Genomic DNA, 13,899 nt, shown 5'->3' with positions numbered 1-13,899 from the left:
TGTAAGTCCTCCAAGAACTAAAGCCTCCAGGCACAGAGCATCAAAATCATCTGACCTCAGAAAAAGAGAGCCAGCCAGCCCTGATCGCTCCTGATGCGGAACACAGCGCCACCTACAGTCTGGTGGCAGAGATTGAACCTGAGTCTGATCAAGCCTCTGGATGTAACTGACTAATCTCAGAAAACACAGGGGACGAGGAGGTAGCTGAACGGTCAGTGGCGCCAACCTCAGGGTCTGGATTGATAGGTCCCAAGCTATGTGGTTTTGTGTGTGTGCCATGGGTGCGGGGTCCTGCGGTCGGAGGCAGACAAGGGTGGAGGTAGGATGCTCACTGCAGGGCACTGGGTGTGGGGGAGCTAAAGGCAGAGTAAGGTTATCGGAGCATGTGGTGGAGGGAGAAACATACACGGATATGCTATCTTGGTCCCAGTGCCCACCAGTCGATGGGCCGCATAGCCAGAAAAGGGACTCCTGCCTTCCAGAAAGCTCCCTGGGCTGAAACTGGCTCCAGCAAGTGGAACCTAAATTCTACCCCAAGAGAAAGTTCTGAGCGGGAAAGATGAGATAAAAGCAGCTTCCTGAGGACGCGGGGGTTGTGGGAGTACCTGTCCCCGGCGAGGTAGCGGTCACACCACCCCCTGGTGGTTAACAGGGAAACTACAGCCCCACATCTCCTTGGGCAGAGGCAGGGCGAGCGGGCGCGCGCGCGCGCGCGCGCACACACACACACACACACACACACACACACACTCAGAAACGTGCAGTCAGTGTTTCTGTAGTGATGCCTTTAATGGGAACACTCAAAGTTGGGATGGTAGGAACCACAAGTTAGTTCAGTTAGCATCCAGGATCTTCTGGACCCAGGGTATGAGCTCCGTGACGCGGGCGTACACTCCAGGAATGGAGGTGGAGCAGGTGCTACTGCCCCAGGACACGATGCCCACCAGCGTCCAGGATCCGTCCTTCTGGCAGACCAGGGGGCCGCCAGAGTCACCCTGCAGGAGCAAAAAGATGAAAGGGGTCGCCAGGGCCCGAGTGCGCCCCCAAATGGCCGAGCCCAGGGGGTGTGCAGAGAAGTGACAAGTGCGGGCTCAGTGGCCGTGCATGAGCTACGTGGTTCTGGGCTACGTGGGAGCCCAGTCTCTGCCACCTGCTCCTAGAGGGCCTGGCGCAGGTGCCTCACGCTCTCGGCCCGGCCATCATGTGTAACATGGGCCGCAAACGTCCAGCTCACAGGGTTGGTGCCAGATTAAACCCCCCCCCCCCCGGGGAAGCCCCGCACCACTTTGGGCCCTCACGAGGCATCTGCTAGTGCCAGTCCTGGCTTTCGCGGGGGCAGCGAGCAAAGAGTGAGGTTAAGCAGACGGCGACAGAGGGGAGCGGGCCTCCCGGCCTGGCCAGGTGGGCCGAGGTCACTGAGAACGGCGGGGTGGCGGGAGCGAGACCGCACCTTGCAGGAGGAGACGCCGCTGGCGCCGGCGCAGACCATCACGTCGCTGATCTTGCTGCCCCAGAACTTCTTGCATTGGGCGTTGGACAGGAGGGGGAGGGCCGCCTGCTGCAGCTTGTCGGGGGTCTTGAGGGCTGGAGGGACAGACGGGGGGGGGGGGGTGGTCAGGGCGCCGACCCGCCGGCCTACTCTGCGTGGGAGAGACCAGGGGCTTCCCAGAGACCCTGCCCTGGCCCCGCGTGGTCCTCATCCTTCGCCGTCACGACGGGCATGGACACGGAGCTCCTCGCCTTCCCTCAGACCCTACCAGATCTGTGGGACAAGGCTCCTTTCCGGTGCCACACTGGGCAGTGGTGACATCGGTTCAAGCCCGGTGGTTCAAACAAAGCCCGCCCTGCCAGGTCCGGGCACAGCGTGGGTCCTGCCAGCCCCCGTGCAGTGGGTGGAGGGGCCACGTCCCCATTCCAGGGAAGGGGTGACATCCTTCTGGCTGGAGAGGCTGGAGGGGACCCGCCACGCTTGGCAGCGAGGAGGGAGCAGCCTCCCGCCGCTGCCCTTTCCTGGCTGCTTCTGTCCTGTTAAAGGACCAGCCGGGCGAGCCGCGGCCTGGGCAGAACTTGGGACACGGCAGGAAGGAAACCGGGCGGAGCCAGCAGCCGGGGAAGGTGAGATGAGCTGGACCCTCACGGCCCCGAACCAGATCTGGACCTTTGACGCTCGGCCCAGACGTCACCGCGAGCTGGACGCACCCGCCCTCCCCACATCCGGAACAAAGTCCCGGCTGGGGATGGGACGCGTCGAACTGGGTGCAGGGTGCTGAGGGCGGTACTTGCTGGTACTTACGTGTGTTTTCAGCAGCTGGCTGTACGTTAAACCGTATTTTATTCCTGTTTTGTAGGGTTTTAGTTAGCAGGGTTTAAATAAAGAATTGGGAAGATTTATGACCATTGGAACTTAGACAAAATCTAAAAAGAGACCTGTGGGCCCCAGCTGGAGACTCCTGCTGCTCAGGCAGCCCCAACCCCAGATGCAGACGCGGCTGGTGGGTGGAAAGGCCGCCTGACGCTCACCATTGTACTTGGTAATGCCCCAGCCCGTGGTGGCGCACAGCAAGCCCACGGGGAAGTCATCGTCAGCGTCAGGCAGGCACACGGCAGACACGGTCTCAGAGAAGCGAGCGGGCGTGGCCAGCTTCAGCAGGGTGATGTCATTGCGCACGGTGAGTATGTTGAACTTGGGGTTCTTGAAAACCTGTGGGGTGCGGCCAGAACTAGGAAGTGAGGCCCTGGCATAAATCAGTGACCCGCGGCCGTCAAGGAGAGAAACTCCTCTGCCGATGACGCATTCAGGGCGAGGAGACCCTGACCGGCGGCGAGCATTCTGAGGCCCAATGCTGGGTCTGCAGGCTCTCCTCCCTCCTGCCCCTGTCCCCGCCCCTCGGCCGAGCCCCCGCCCCACTCCCCGGCCAGTGCGGCAGGGCCTGGGCGTACCTTGGCGATCTTCAGGACCTGGACATTCTCCTCATCCGAGCCCTGGTCGAACTCCCCGGCCACGACCAGGTGGGAGGTGCTATGGGAAGCATGGGGGGGCTTTAAGGACCTAGAACATGCTCTGGTCCCTTCGCCCTCCCAAACTGGGCTGGAAGCAGAGCCCCGGGCCTGCCCAGTCCTCACCTCACCCCGCAGTGGGCGGCGGTCACCACCCAGTCCTCGCTGATGAGGGAGCCCCCGCAGAAGTGGAAGCCGGTGCTGTCCTGGGGGAACACGGCAGGGTCGGCGCTGGCTGGACAGCGGCGGCCCCCAGCGGGCCCACCACCCAGTGTGTCCCCGACTCGTGCAGAATCCCCCCCTCACCTGCAGGGACACCTGCCAGGGCCAGGAGCCGGGGACAGCGTCCTCCCCATTGACGATCCTGGACAGGCCACTCAGCACGGGTTGGATGGCGGGGACCCCGCAGCCTGGAGAGTGTGGCCGGAAGAAGGGCAGAGTTTGGAGGCATCTGCGGAAATCTCGATTTCCGCCTCAGCCCCCCAGGCCAGCACAGGACCCACTGCCACACCCTCTGCCCCTTCGGAAACCCCTCCAGGCACCCTCCAGCCTTCGGCTCAGGGATCCCCCCTCCAGGCAGCCTGCTGACCCGTCACCCTCCCAAGGATGCAGAGGGCCGTCTTGCCCCAAAAAGCAGGACACGGACTGAGCAATCACACTGCCTGGCTTGAGTCCTCTCAGACCTATCGCTGAAGCTCAAATGCTTATTTTTATCCCTAAACTGGGGAGCAAAGGATGCTAAGTCACAGGCCAAAGCTCTCCCCTCAGGTTGGTGGGGTGAAGCGGGCGCAGAATTGAAATCTGATAAGCCAAGTGCAAGGGGAATCGGGAATTCATGACGCCAACGAGGGGAGTGTGACAGCCGGGCCGTGTCGGATTCTCTGTTCTGGAGATTTCAGGAACTATTCATTGTGCAAGGTTTAGTTTCTTAATTAGTTAATAAATGAGAACTTTGATCCCACACCCTAAAAGGACACATCGAGGAAACAGAAAACAAAGGACTCGAACTGTCATAGAAGAATGAGAAAAGGTGTACATCTAATATGTCCGTGATCATTTGGTGGGTCAGGATCAGATAAATAAATGTCTAGCACCTGTGCCTGGGCGTCACCATGTGATAACAGGAAGGAAAGTCAGGCTGGTACAGGCCCTGTGACCAGCCAGGCTGCCTCGAAGGTCACTCAAGCCTGGCTACCTGCCCCTCCTGCTCCTGGGAACAGGGAGAGGGACCAGCCACTCATGAAGATTATCACCAAAACGTACGTCATCATAATAATCTATTTTCTTGTAATAGCCAAAAAGATTAGAACCGAACCGCAATGTATTTACACAGCTGAGTACTTGTTAAATGGGCTGGGTCGTCGATGGGGATAAATCTAAAACATCATGACGTGGGTGGGAAAAGGCAAACAGAGTAGCATGCTGTTTATGTAAGCTTTCACAAGGGTTATATATTGTTTACAGAGCTAAAATATGTAGTAAATTGGTTAAAAAAAAAAAAAAAAAAACCAACCCTGCACAGAAATGATACACAGCAAGTTCAGAAGAGAGGTCACCTTCTAAGGGGAGGAGGGAGGAGGGCAGCGGGGAGCTTTAGTTGAATCTATTTTGTTTGAAAAGAAATACCTCAAGCAAATCTGCAAAAATGTGACATTTGTTAAACCCTGATGATCACTGAGTCATATAATTTTCTGTATTTGTTACTACGCTTCTTTTTTTCAAGTAGAAAATAAAACTTTAGCAAGTGCCTGGCGCAAAATAAAAAACTCGGGCGGAGGCCTTGGGAGGTGTCTGCGACCACGCCGTGCCCACAGCACCTCGCCTGGGCCGCTTCTGGGGCCTCGGGCCTCAGCCGGGCTCAGGCTGGTCTTTTCTACTTTTCTACCCGCCTGGCGTAGTGCACGAGGCTCAGACAGCTCCCAGGGGACCCCTCTCCCCACTGCAGCCTCGGCTTGCCTGTCCGGACACGAGGCCTGTGGGTAGCGGGCAGGGGCCTCAGAGCTTCCTTTGGGCCAGGCCTCGGGGCCCACTCTGGACAGAGCCCCTCTGACAAGGCCTGGCTGCTGGGCCGCTGGGGGCTCAGGGACCTCTTCCCCACCTCCTCACAGACCTGGCTGCCCTGACACTCACCGAAGGCGGCCCCCACAAGGGTGAAGCAGGAGAGGAACCAGAGAAAGGTCATGTTGCTGCAGTCAGGGAGATGTGGGGTGACTGCCGTGAGGGCCCCTATTATAGCCCCTGGAACCCCCAAAAGCCCGCCCAGTGCCCCTGGCCCTGCCCTGTCAGAGGAGCCTGAGAGCCACCCTCCCTGTTATTCAGGGACCTTTAGCAGTAAGTGGGGGCCAAGCCCCTCTCACAGCCTGGCCTGGCTCTCAGCCCGGGCCACCCCGGCCCCTGGGAAAAGGGCAGCTGCCCTGGCCCAGTGTCACCCAGAAGACTTGGCAATGCCAGGCAGTCCAAGGGCACTGCAGGCAAGGCCAGCACCCAGGCTGGGAGCCCAGGCCCCGCAGAGCCCAGCTCTGTGCGGTCTTTGCCAGGATGTGGGTTCAGTGGGCTCCGCCGTGCCCCATGCAACAGGGAGGATCCTCAGCTCCTAATTCCAGGGGATTTCGCCATGGGATCGAAGAATTAAAAGAATCCCAGCTGGCCATTACTGGGAGGCCTCCAGCCCTATGAACGGAGGCTGCGGGTTCTCAGCAAGGAGCATGTTCAATGCATTACTCCTCAGAAAATAAAGTCTTATAAAGGTATTCTGGATTATCCAGAGGGTCGCCTCTAAACCAGCCCAACCAAGCAGCTTCAGAGCAGGTGTGAGGGCGTGTGTGGGCCTGAGGGGGTCACCCGTGGTGGCTGCCAGCAGGTTATAGGTTGGCACACACACTGGCAGCCCACCCCATGTCTACTGTTGGGCTCACCTTAATTCTCTTTTTCTATACTTCACAATTTAAGAAACTAGTCATAGCGTAAAGCTTTTGTTTCTTATAAAATGGGGCTTCCATTCTCTACCATTAAAGGATTCTACAGATTGAGGAAATAGAAACAATTTAATTGTCACAGAACGATGAGAAAAGGACAGGTGTATGTAATTCACTGGTAATGCTTTCGAACCAAGTAGAGGCGGAATGACTTCTCAGCATCTGCGCACAGGTCCCTTCTCTCCCCTGGGACCCAGGACCGCTGAGCATGGAATTCTGGGATTGGGCTGCTCACTCAGGGGAAGAGTCAAGGATAACCTCTTCGCCAGAGGAGATGAAACCCTGGTGGCCCATGGCACCCGGCTGCATCACAATTACTTGAATTCACACTGGAGGTGGCAGAGGCTGAAATGCAGGTGGCAACAGGCACTGGAGGTCAAGTGGCTGTGGCACTAAGTTCCTACAGCATCGGTCGTGATCATAAATATCGCGGAGTCACACAAATGGCCAAAGAGCACATGAAAAGATGATCAAAACCTCCAGTCACTAGGGAAATGCAAATCAAAACCACAGTGAGGTATCACTTTCCACCCATGAGGATGTCTAATACAAACAAAACCCAAAAAAATAATAAGAAGAAGAACTGGCAAGGATGTGGAGAAACTGGAACCCTTGTGCACTGTTGGGATCGTAAAATGGTGCCATCGCTATAGAAAAGAGTACGGTGGTTCCCCCCAAAATTAAAAATAGATTTACCAGATGATCCTGCACTTCCGCTTCTGGGTAAATACCCAAAAGAATTAAAAGCAGGATCTCAGAGAGATATTTGTACACCCATATTCATAGTCCTGGGGGGGCCTCGGGATGGGGAAAAAACGGCCAGCTGCAGCAATGGGACGCAGGAAGTTCAGCAAGCAGGGGACGTGGATACCCAGGAAGGCCAAGGACCAGCCCCCCTCCTCGTGTCTGGGCTCACCGCCAGCCAAGGATGACGAGGTTACCCTCCACAGGCTGAGATCTGGTCTCAGGCTTCTGGCGGAATAAATGATCAAAATAGAAATTATGTTCTCTCACAGAAAAAATAAACTACATTTCTTGCATGCCTGGGTTTAGAGCTAAGAAGTCACCTCATTACAAGGAGCAAACGGAGGGTGGGGGTGGGAGACGGGGTGGCAGCCTAAGTGCTCCAGTGGGAGAACGGATACGTAAATTGCGGTGTGCTTATGAAACACCACTCAGAGATAAAAAGGGACACACGGCTGATACGCACACGCAAGAACACAGGTGAATCGTAAAATCATTCGGCTACGCCGAAGAACCCAGGTGCAAAGGCAACATTCTCTGTGGTTCTGTTTATATGTATTTCTAGAACAAGCAAAACTGCTATACAGTAAAAGACATCAGAACAGTGGTTGCTGCCTGCCTCTGAGGAGGGGGCAGTTGGAAAGCGGCACGAGGGACCTTTCTGGGGTGGTGGCATTATTTGAAACCTTGGTTTCTGGGGTGGTGGCATTATTTGAAACCTTGGTGGTGGCGTTTGTTATACTGTGGTATGTGCGTAAGTCAAACTTCATCCTTCTCTTTGTTCACTTAAGATCTGTGCATTTCACCATCTGTAATTAACTCTTTAATAGATCTTATTTTTAATTTTTTTGTTTTGTTTTGTTTAAAGCAGGTTGGGATGTGACCCCCTCAGCTGCAGGACTTCAAGGGGAATTGCTCTCTCCTAAGGAGACTGACACCTGCGTTCTGGCCCTCCAAGAAGATGCACGTCTTAGAGGAGCGGGTCCCAGAGGCACGCATGCGCATTGCCCCGCAACCCTCAGCAATGCCTACGAGCAGCTGCGTGCAGGGACTGGCTCAGCTGTGTGCCTCCCGTCTGCAGCAAAGCTTTCCCCCTAAACCCGGGGGCCGCCTGGGACAGTGCTGCCCTCTGACGCCCTTGCCTGTTGGCACGGAAATCGGGTCATCTGAATAAATTTCGTTGAGTTACAACTTTTCCTGGGCTTGCGTCAGCCTTGCCCATTAAACATACTAGACCTCACACACCTGCAATGAGGTACCAAGTGCAGAATTAAGGTTTTCTGGAATGTCGGACGACCGGTGAACAGGGTTATACCTGCTTCCTGGGAGTTTGTATGAGCACGGATGGGTGGGCTCCAGGAGCTTGGGAGAAGAGGCAGGGTTCCAAACCCTGGGACAGAAATACCAGGGAAAAGCGGAGCCCAGGAAAATATTCTTTCCTGTAAACTTGATTACCTAAACTACTTCCAGAGAGAGATCCATCGGCTCATCCAAGGGCTCTCTGATCGACGCCTGCTTTGCAGCCGGCCAGCCACAGTCGAGGCAGCTCTGCGGGGAGGCGCTCACTGCCCAGGGCAGAACGGCTCTGGGTGTTCTAACGTAGTGGAGCAGCTGGGAGGAAAGCCCGGAGACAGGAAGTTCAGGGCCAATCGATTTGCAGAAAGCCCCGCATCTAACACTCCGCCCTTAGAGGTCCTTCTTCTGGGTGGGGGTTGGCGGAACTGTCTTGGATGCCTCCGCCTCACCGCAGAGCAGTGCCTGGGCGACGGCCAAACTTCATCCCTCTGTTCGCTTAAGATCTGTGCGTTTCGGAGGGCCGCTGGTCCCGCCCCTCCCCCAGCAGTAGTGGGACACCTGCGGGCCCACCGCCCCTGCCCCTGCTGGCAGCTGTGCGGGTTCCCAGACTTCCGCTGCTTGCACGCAATGGGCAATGGGCGCTGGGGACGCGGAGGCCACAGAGGCCGCCGAGCCCCAGCTAGCTGCAGGCTCCCAAGGCCACGGCCACAGCTACCGGTTGGGTCAGGCCCTGGCGTCACCTCCGCACCTGCCTGGCCCCTCCCCCACTCAGGTCCCACCATCCGGAGGCGGCGGGAGAATCAATGTTGGCTCTCAGCATCGTCACCAGGTCCCTCCATGCGTTTTGGGAGGCTTGTCCTGTGCCTGGCAGCCATGCCTCAAATTTCTCCATCCTCATTTTCTCAATAGCTGGGAAAGGACCTCACTGTCCACCCTGTTGCCCAAGCCAGAATCAGGCCTCCCTGCTCATGCAATCCTGCCTGGTCCAGCCTCCATCAGCTCCTGCTGGGCAATCGCAGAGACTCCTGGGCTGGCCCTGGGCCTAGTCTTGCCCTGGATGACGCTGTATGCTCAAGCCCAGGGGCCCATGGCACCTGGGTGAATGGGCAGTGGGCAGTAAGCCCCTGGGAGCCATGCTGCAAACAGGCCGAGTGGCCACCACAGATGTTGAGGTAAGCCCTCAGTGAGCCTTTTGGTCATGCCCCAGACCTGGTGGGGGGCGGGTCGGCAGTGGGAAGCACCCCGCCCCTGGCTACCTGTGCTCTCACCCACACTTCAGTTACTGCATCACCCCCCCACCCCCCACCCCACACTTGACCACACTGCCCAGGGGTTTTTGAACAACTAACAGATTGACTAAACTACTTGTCCAAGGTGCTCCAGACCAACGGTCCCCAACCTTTTTGGCACCAGGGACAGGAGCTCCTATGAGAATCCAATGCCTGATGACCTGAGGTGGAGCCGAGGCGGTGATGCTAGCGCTGGGGAGCGGCCGAAAATACCCATGAAGCTTATCTCACTTGCCTCCTGCTGTGTGGCCTGGTTCCTAACAAGCCTTTGACCAGAACTGGTCCACGGCCTGGGGGTTGTAATTCCTGCTCCAGACCGTGAGAGACTAGATTGGGGCTCAAATCACAGCCAGGTCTGGCTGCTGCCACAGGGCCTCTCCTGAGGCAGGGCCTGGAGGAGGAAGCCAAGTGCAATGGGAATGACAAACAGCTGTGAGATTTCATTTTCCCTTTGGCTGTGGGTTGAGGGCCACCTTGGTTAGCCCCACCTTTGCCCTTGATTGTGGCCTCAAGTTCAGCTGTGGCCACAGCTGCTGGCTGTCCCAGGCCTGCTCTGGCATGTTCTGCCCACCCTGGCACATAGTGAGGAAAGGGATTGTCACCTCAAGGTCCCCAGATAACAGCCTGGTGCACAAGGATATAACAGGGAGCTCCCAGGCAGGCGTCACCTCCCTGAACACGGCACCATGTCCTTCCTCTGGCTTCTGTCCGGCTTCACCCTCCTGGGCATTGGCTTCGGTGAATGCCAGGGCAGGCGGAGGCCCAGAAGTCCACCTCCCCAACCCTGAGGCCAGCAAGGGACGTAGGGATTACTATTCCCATTTCAACCACACACGGCAGCATGAGCCTGAGCAATTCCCTCCCCCTTCGAGCCTCACCAGCTGCATCTCTACAGTGGGGCCTCCGGGAGGATTGGATCAGACCAGCCAATGTGATCCAGGCCCCCGGGGAGGAGGTAGATGATTCTGGGGCTGTCCCGAGGACTCAACCCTGCACGGGGATGCGGAAGACAGGTTCAGAGGGACATAGAGCTCTCTGAACAGCTGGTGGCTCCTAAACAATAGTGAGCAGGTGGGCAGGTGTGGCTCAGTCCCCACCAGCCCTTTCGGGCCCGCGAACCCAGCACTTTTAAACTTGGCATTCGCTGAGTGCTTCTGAGGTGCTAGGAACAGAACACATTCCTGCTTGGCCGGCTGACTCATCTTATGTCCTTATACCAGCTCTGTGAGGTTAGCAACTGTATGATTCCCATTTGGCTGGTAGGAAAACTGAGACTCGGAGTGGTTAAGCTAGGCAGTGATGGGGCCGGGTTCAAACCCAAGGCATCCAGCCACCCCACCCAGGTTCAGGACCTGCACGGCCTCATCCTCAACCTACAGGGCTGGTCTAGGCGGAAGCGCAGAGCACACTGGGTTGCCCTGGGGAATTCCTGGGGCCATGGGACCTGGGGAGGGGGCACAGAGTCGACCCTGGCCTCCAAAACTCACCCCACACTCTCTACCCAGGCTGCGGGGTCCCCGCCATCCAACCCGTGCTGAGTGGCCTGTCCAGGATCGTCAATGGGGAGGACGCTGTCCCCGGCTCCTGGCCCTGGCAGGTGTCCCTGCAGGTGAGGGGGGGATTCTGCACGAGTCGGGGACACATTGGGTGGCGGGCCCGCTGGGGGCGGCCGATGTCCAGCCAGCGCCCACCCTGCCGTGTTCCCCCAGGACAGCACCGGCTTCCACTTCTGTGAGGACTGGGTGGTGACCGCCGCCCACTGCGGGGTGAGGTGAGGACCGAGCAGGCCCGGGGCTCTGCTTCCAGCTCCAGTTTGGGAGGGCGAAGGGACCAGGGCATGTTCTAGGTCCTTAAAGCCCCACTCCTGGAGTGTACGCCCGCGTCACGGAGCTCATACCCTGGGTCCAGAAGATCCTGGCCACAAGCTGAGCCCCTGATGTCCTGGCCAATCTGCTGACTGTCCCCACAGGCCTAAATAAACTAGTGAAAAATGTCGACAGTCCATCTCCAAGGTCATGGCCTCCAAGACCTCACTCTACTCTCCAACTTTGGTCTTCATGGCCCATCAGCACGGTCCTGGGCAGGCCCCCTCCTCAGGCCCCTTCTCCAGGGGGCCCAGGGAGATGAGATGGGACCTTGGCCCCCAACTCCCCACGTGGTTACAGGGTCCTCAGGTCCCCATGTCAGGGAGCAGCGTCCAGGGGATAAGCCTGCTTTTGGCCCAGGAAGCGTGTCCCAGGAACCCTCCTGGGAGCGGCTTCCGGGCTGCCGCACCCGGCCACGCTGGAGACACTGGAGAGGACCAGCCAGGCTCAGGAGCGTGAGGAGGCAGCCTCCCCCCGCTGCCCTCTCCTGGCTGCTCCTGTCCAGTTAAAGGACCAGCCGGGTAAGCTGCGGCCTGGGCAGGTGAGCTTAGGACACTGGAGGAAATGAGGCAGAGCCAGAAGCCCGGGGTGAGGCCAGGCTGGACTCTCAGCACCCCAAACCAGACCTGGACGTTTGACTGCCAGCCCAGACGGCATGGCGAGCTGCACGCACCCCCAGCTTCTTGCAGCCAGTAGCCGACTTCGCCCCACCTGGTAGGAGGGAACCCTTCCAGCCGGCTCGTGCCGTCTCCTGGCTGTCGGGGCCTGGTCGGGCTCGTCTCCCTGGCCCTGCCCTGTTTCCCGCGGCCTTGGATTCTTCTGCGGGAACCCACTGTTTCTTCACCCTCCCAAGAGGCCACCTGCAGCCTTGGCATGGAACCCCTCGTCCTACCCCCCCAACCCTCCCGCCCTGGGCTCCCCCAGGTGAGGACACACCTGCCTTTCCACGCGAGGGTCCTCTTGCCTCTCACACCTCAAGCGGCTGTTTTTATTTTTAAAGTTTTATTTAAATGTAGACTATTAGTCAAATGATTGGAAAATCAATAATGAAAAATAGTTGTTTCGGGTTTTCTCCTCGTGCTGAGAAGGAACACGCACGGCTGCGCCGGACCTGGGGCGGCTCCGGGGCCACCCGGGGCCGTACGGGGCGAGGGGCCCTCATGGCTCGAGCCTGGCCCCCGACCCGCCCCAGGCCCGCCGCGCACGCGGGTAAGACCACCGGCCTCTCCTTGGCCTCGGCTACGGGGCTCGGCTTAGGCTCTTCTGAGGAGGCATCGATCGTCCCACATCCTGCCCCGTCATAAATATGTACAGGTCCCTGGACAGTCTGGGGCACCAGGCCTGGGTGGAGCTGGGGCTGCCTGTGCCCATGCCTGTGCCACCCGACTCTCGGGCTGCGTGCGCAGGGCGGTTTGGACCTCCCCCGCCATCCATCCCTCTGGTCGCTGGTTCTCAGGCAGCTGCCAACTGGCCCAGGACCCGGCGGAATTGCTGGGTGCTGTGGCCCAGCTCCCTGACCCTGTCCACCATGTCCTGGGCGGCGGTGGGCGACGGGTACTGCAAGGCAGCGGCCTTGGTGGTGGCCACAATGCCACGCAGGAGGTCGCACAGAAGGTTGCTATAGTGAGTCACCTGGCTACGCACGTCAGCTGCCTTGGCCTGTCGCGACAGCGTGTCCCCAATGAACACCAGCTTGTGGGCGCTGAGGATGACAAACTTGCTGTGTGCCACGAAGATCTTGGGCGGCTGGTTGGTGGCCACGGCGGTAAAGAAGGCGTCCACCGCGTTGGTCAGCGTGGTCAGGTTTGCCTCACACTGCTCCAGGTAGAAGAGCAGCAGCTGCCGATCCGATGGCCCCAGGCCACCTGTCCGCCCCGGGGCCAGGGCCTGGGCCGTTGTCCAGTTGGTCAGGTCGTGGTCTATGGGTCGCGACACCTCCTGCTCCAGCCGCTCGAACTGCTTCAGCTGGGGAGAGGGAAGGCGCAGTGAGAACCAGAGCCACAGAGCAAGGAGGGAGAAAAAGGGAGCCCTCCTAACTTAACACAGCACCCTGAGTCGCGGCCCGGGGAACAGAACCCCAATCCTGCTGGCGGAGCAGGTGTCCTTCCAGGTAACTTCTGTACCAGTCTCACTGACGAGTCTCTGTACAGCACATTTTTGAGATGATAAAACGATAGGAAAGAACAAGCCAGCGGCTGCAGGAGGGAGGGGCCTCCGCCGCCCGCCCGAGCGCCGCGCTCTAGCTACTCGGGATACATCGGGGGAAACCGGGCGAAGGGTACGCAGGACTGCTCTGTGCTCTCTGCAACTTCCTGTGACTATTAATATTTAAAAGTGAAAAGTTTAAAAAAAAAAAAACATTTTTCTCTTTACACAATGTAAAAAGATTCAAATACACCAAACAGAGAAAAAGGGAGCCATCACCTGAGATCTCGTGCACCCAGAAATAATCTGTTAAAATTCTGGCCCACTATCTTTTAGAATTACAAACTAAAGCACGGATGAAATACAAAATGTCTTTGAAATGATTTGTGGGGGACGAGGGCCCAGCTCAAACAGGCCTAGCTATTGTGCTGAGAATGACTAGGGCTAAGTTAACGGTACCTGGGGGACTATTTTCTCCAATTTTATAAATGTATTAATTTTTCCATAATAAAAATTTTAAACAGAAGGAAAAAGGTCCTGGTACTTGTAAAAGTTCAGAAAACAAAAATTCACACAAAAAACTGGTGA

The 13,899-nt window shown here is 57.7% G+C and overlaps 3 protein-coding genes across 9 annotated transcripts in view; 1 reads left to right on the top strand and 2 right to left on the bottom strand.

The window, feature by feature from the left end:
* Positions 1-764: 764 nt before the first annotated feature.
* LOC107502674 (chymotrypsinogen B) lies at positions 765-5,240 on the bottom strand. Its single transcript, XM_016130100.2, has 7 exons — positions 5,128-5,240; positions 3,304-3,407; positions 3,124-3,203; positions 2,941-3,019; positions 2,521-2,701; positions 1,451-1,584; positions 765-995 (listed from the first exon to the last, which is right to left on the bottom strand). The coding sequence occupies exons 1-7, from the start codon at positions 5,177-5,179 to the stop codon at positions 834-836; spliced, it is 792 nt and encodes a 263-aa protein (XP_015985586.2). The 5' UTR covers positions 5,180-5,240; the 3' UTR covers positions 765-833.
* A 4,341-nt stretch (positions 5,241-9,581) lies between these two features.
* Positions 9,582-12,076, top strand: LOC107502677 (transmembrane protease serine 12-like). The gene is made up of 3 exons (XM_016130103.2): positions 9,582-10,256; positions 10,807-10,910; positions 11,011-12,076. Exons 1-3 carry the CDS (start codon positions 9,860-9,862, stop codon positions 11,074-11,076), a joined length of 567 nt encoding a protein of 188 aa, XP_015985589.2. The 5' UTR covers positions 9,582-9,859; the 3' UTR covers positions 11,077-12,076.
* A 73-nt stretch (positions 12,077-12,149) lies between these two features.
* BCAR1 (BCAR1 scaffold protein, Cas family member) overlaps positions 12,150-13,899 on the bottom strand; it is a 35,497-nt gene continuing 33,747 nt past the window's right edge. For all 7 annotated transcript variants that reach the window (XM_036231339.1, XM_036231340.1, XM_016130068.2 and 4 more), the window contains one exon: positions 12,150-13,131. In XM_036231339.1, the coding sequence (XP_036087232.1) occupies positions 12,619-13,131 (513 nt within the window). In that variant the 3' untranslated portion in view covers positions 12,150-12,618. The remainder of the gene's footprint in view (positions 13,132-13,899) is intronic.

Source organism: Rousettus aegyptiacus, unplaced genomic scaffold (assembly GCF_014176215.1).
Source record: "Rousettus aegyptiacus isolate mRouAeg1 unplaced genomic scaffold, mRouAeg1.p scaffold_m13_p_14, whole genome shotgun sequence".
Taxonomy (NCBI): Eukaryota; Metazoa; Chordata; class Mammalia; order Chiroptera; family Pteropodidae; genus Rousettus; species Rousettus aegyptiacus.
This window is presented reverse-complemented; position numbering and strand designations above follow the sequence as displayed.

Bases quoted from the DNA above. Each gene is read 5' to 3' on its own strand.
- LOC107502677 (XM_016130103.2), top strand. From the start codon at position 9,860: ATGTTCTGCCCACCCTGGCACATAGTGAGGAAAGGGATTGTCACCTCA. The intron at 10,257-10,806 runs GTAGATGATTCT...CTCTCTACCCAG, and splicing joins TCCAGGCCCCCGGGGAGGAG to GCTGCGGGGTCCCCGCCATC. The intron at 10,911-11,010 runs GTGAGGGGGGGA...GTGTTCCCCCAG, and splicing joins CCTGGCAGGTGTCCCTGCAG to GACAGCACCGGCTTCCACTT.
- LOC107502674 (XM_016130100.2), bottom strand. From the start codon at position 5,179: ATGACCTTTCTCTGGTTCCTCTCCTGCTTCACCCTTGTGGGGGCCGCC. The intron at 3,408-5,127 runs GTGAGTGTCAGG...CACACTCTCCAG, and splicing joins CCTTGTGGGGGCCGCCTTCG to GCTGCGGGGTCCCCGCCATC. The intron at 1,585-2,520 runs GTGAGCGTCAGG...CTGTCCCTCCAG, and splicing joins GGGCATTACCAAGTACAATG to CCCTCAAGACCCCCGACAAG.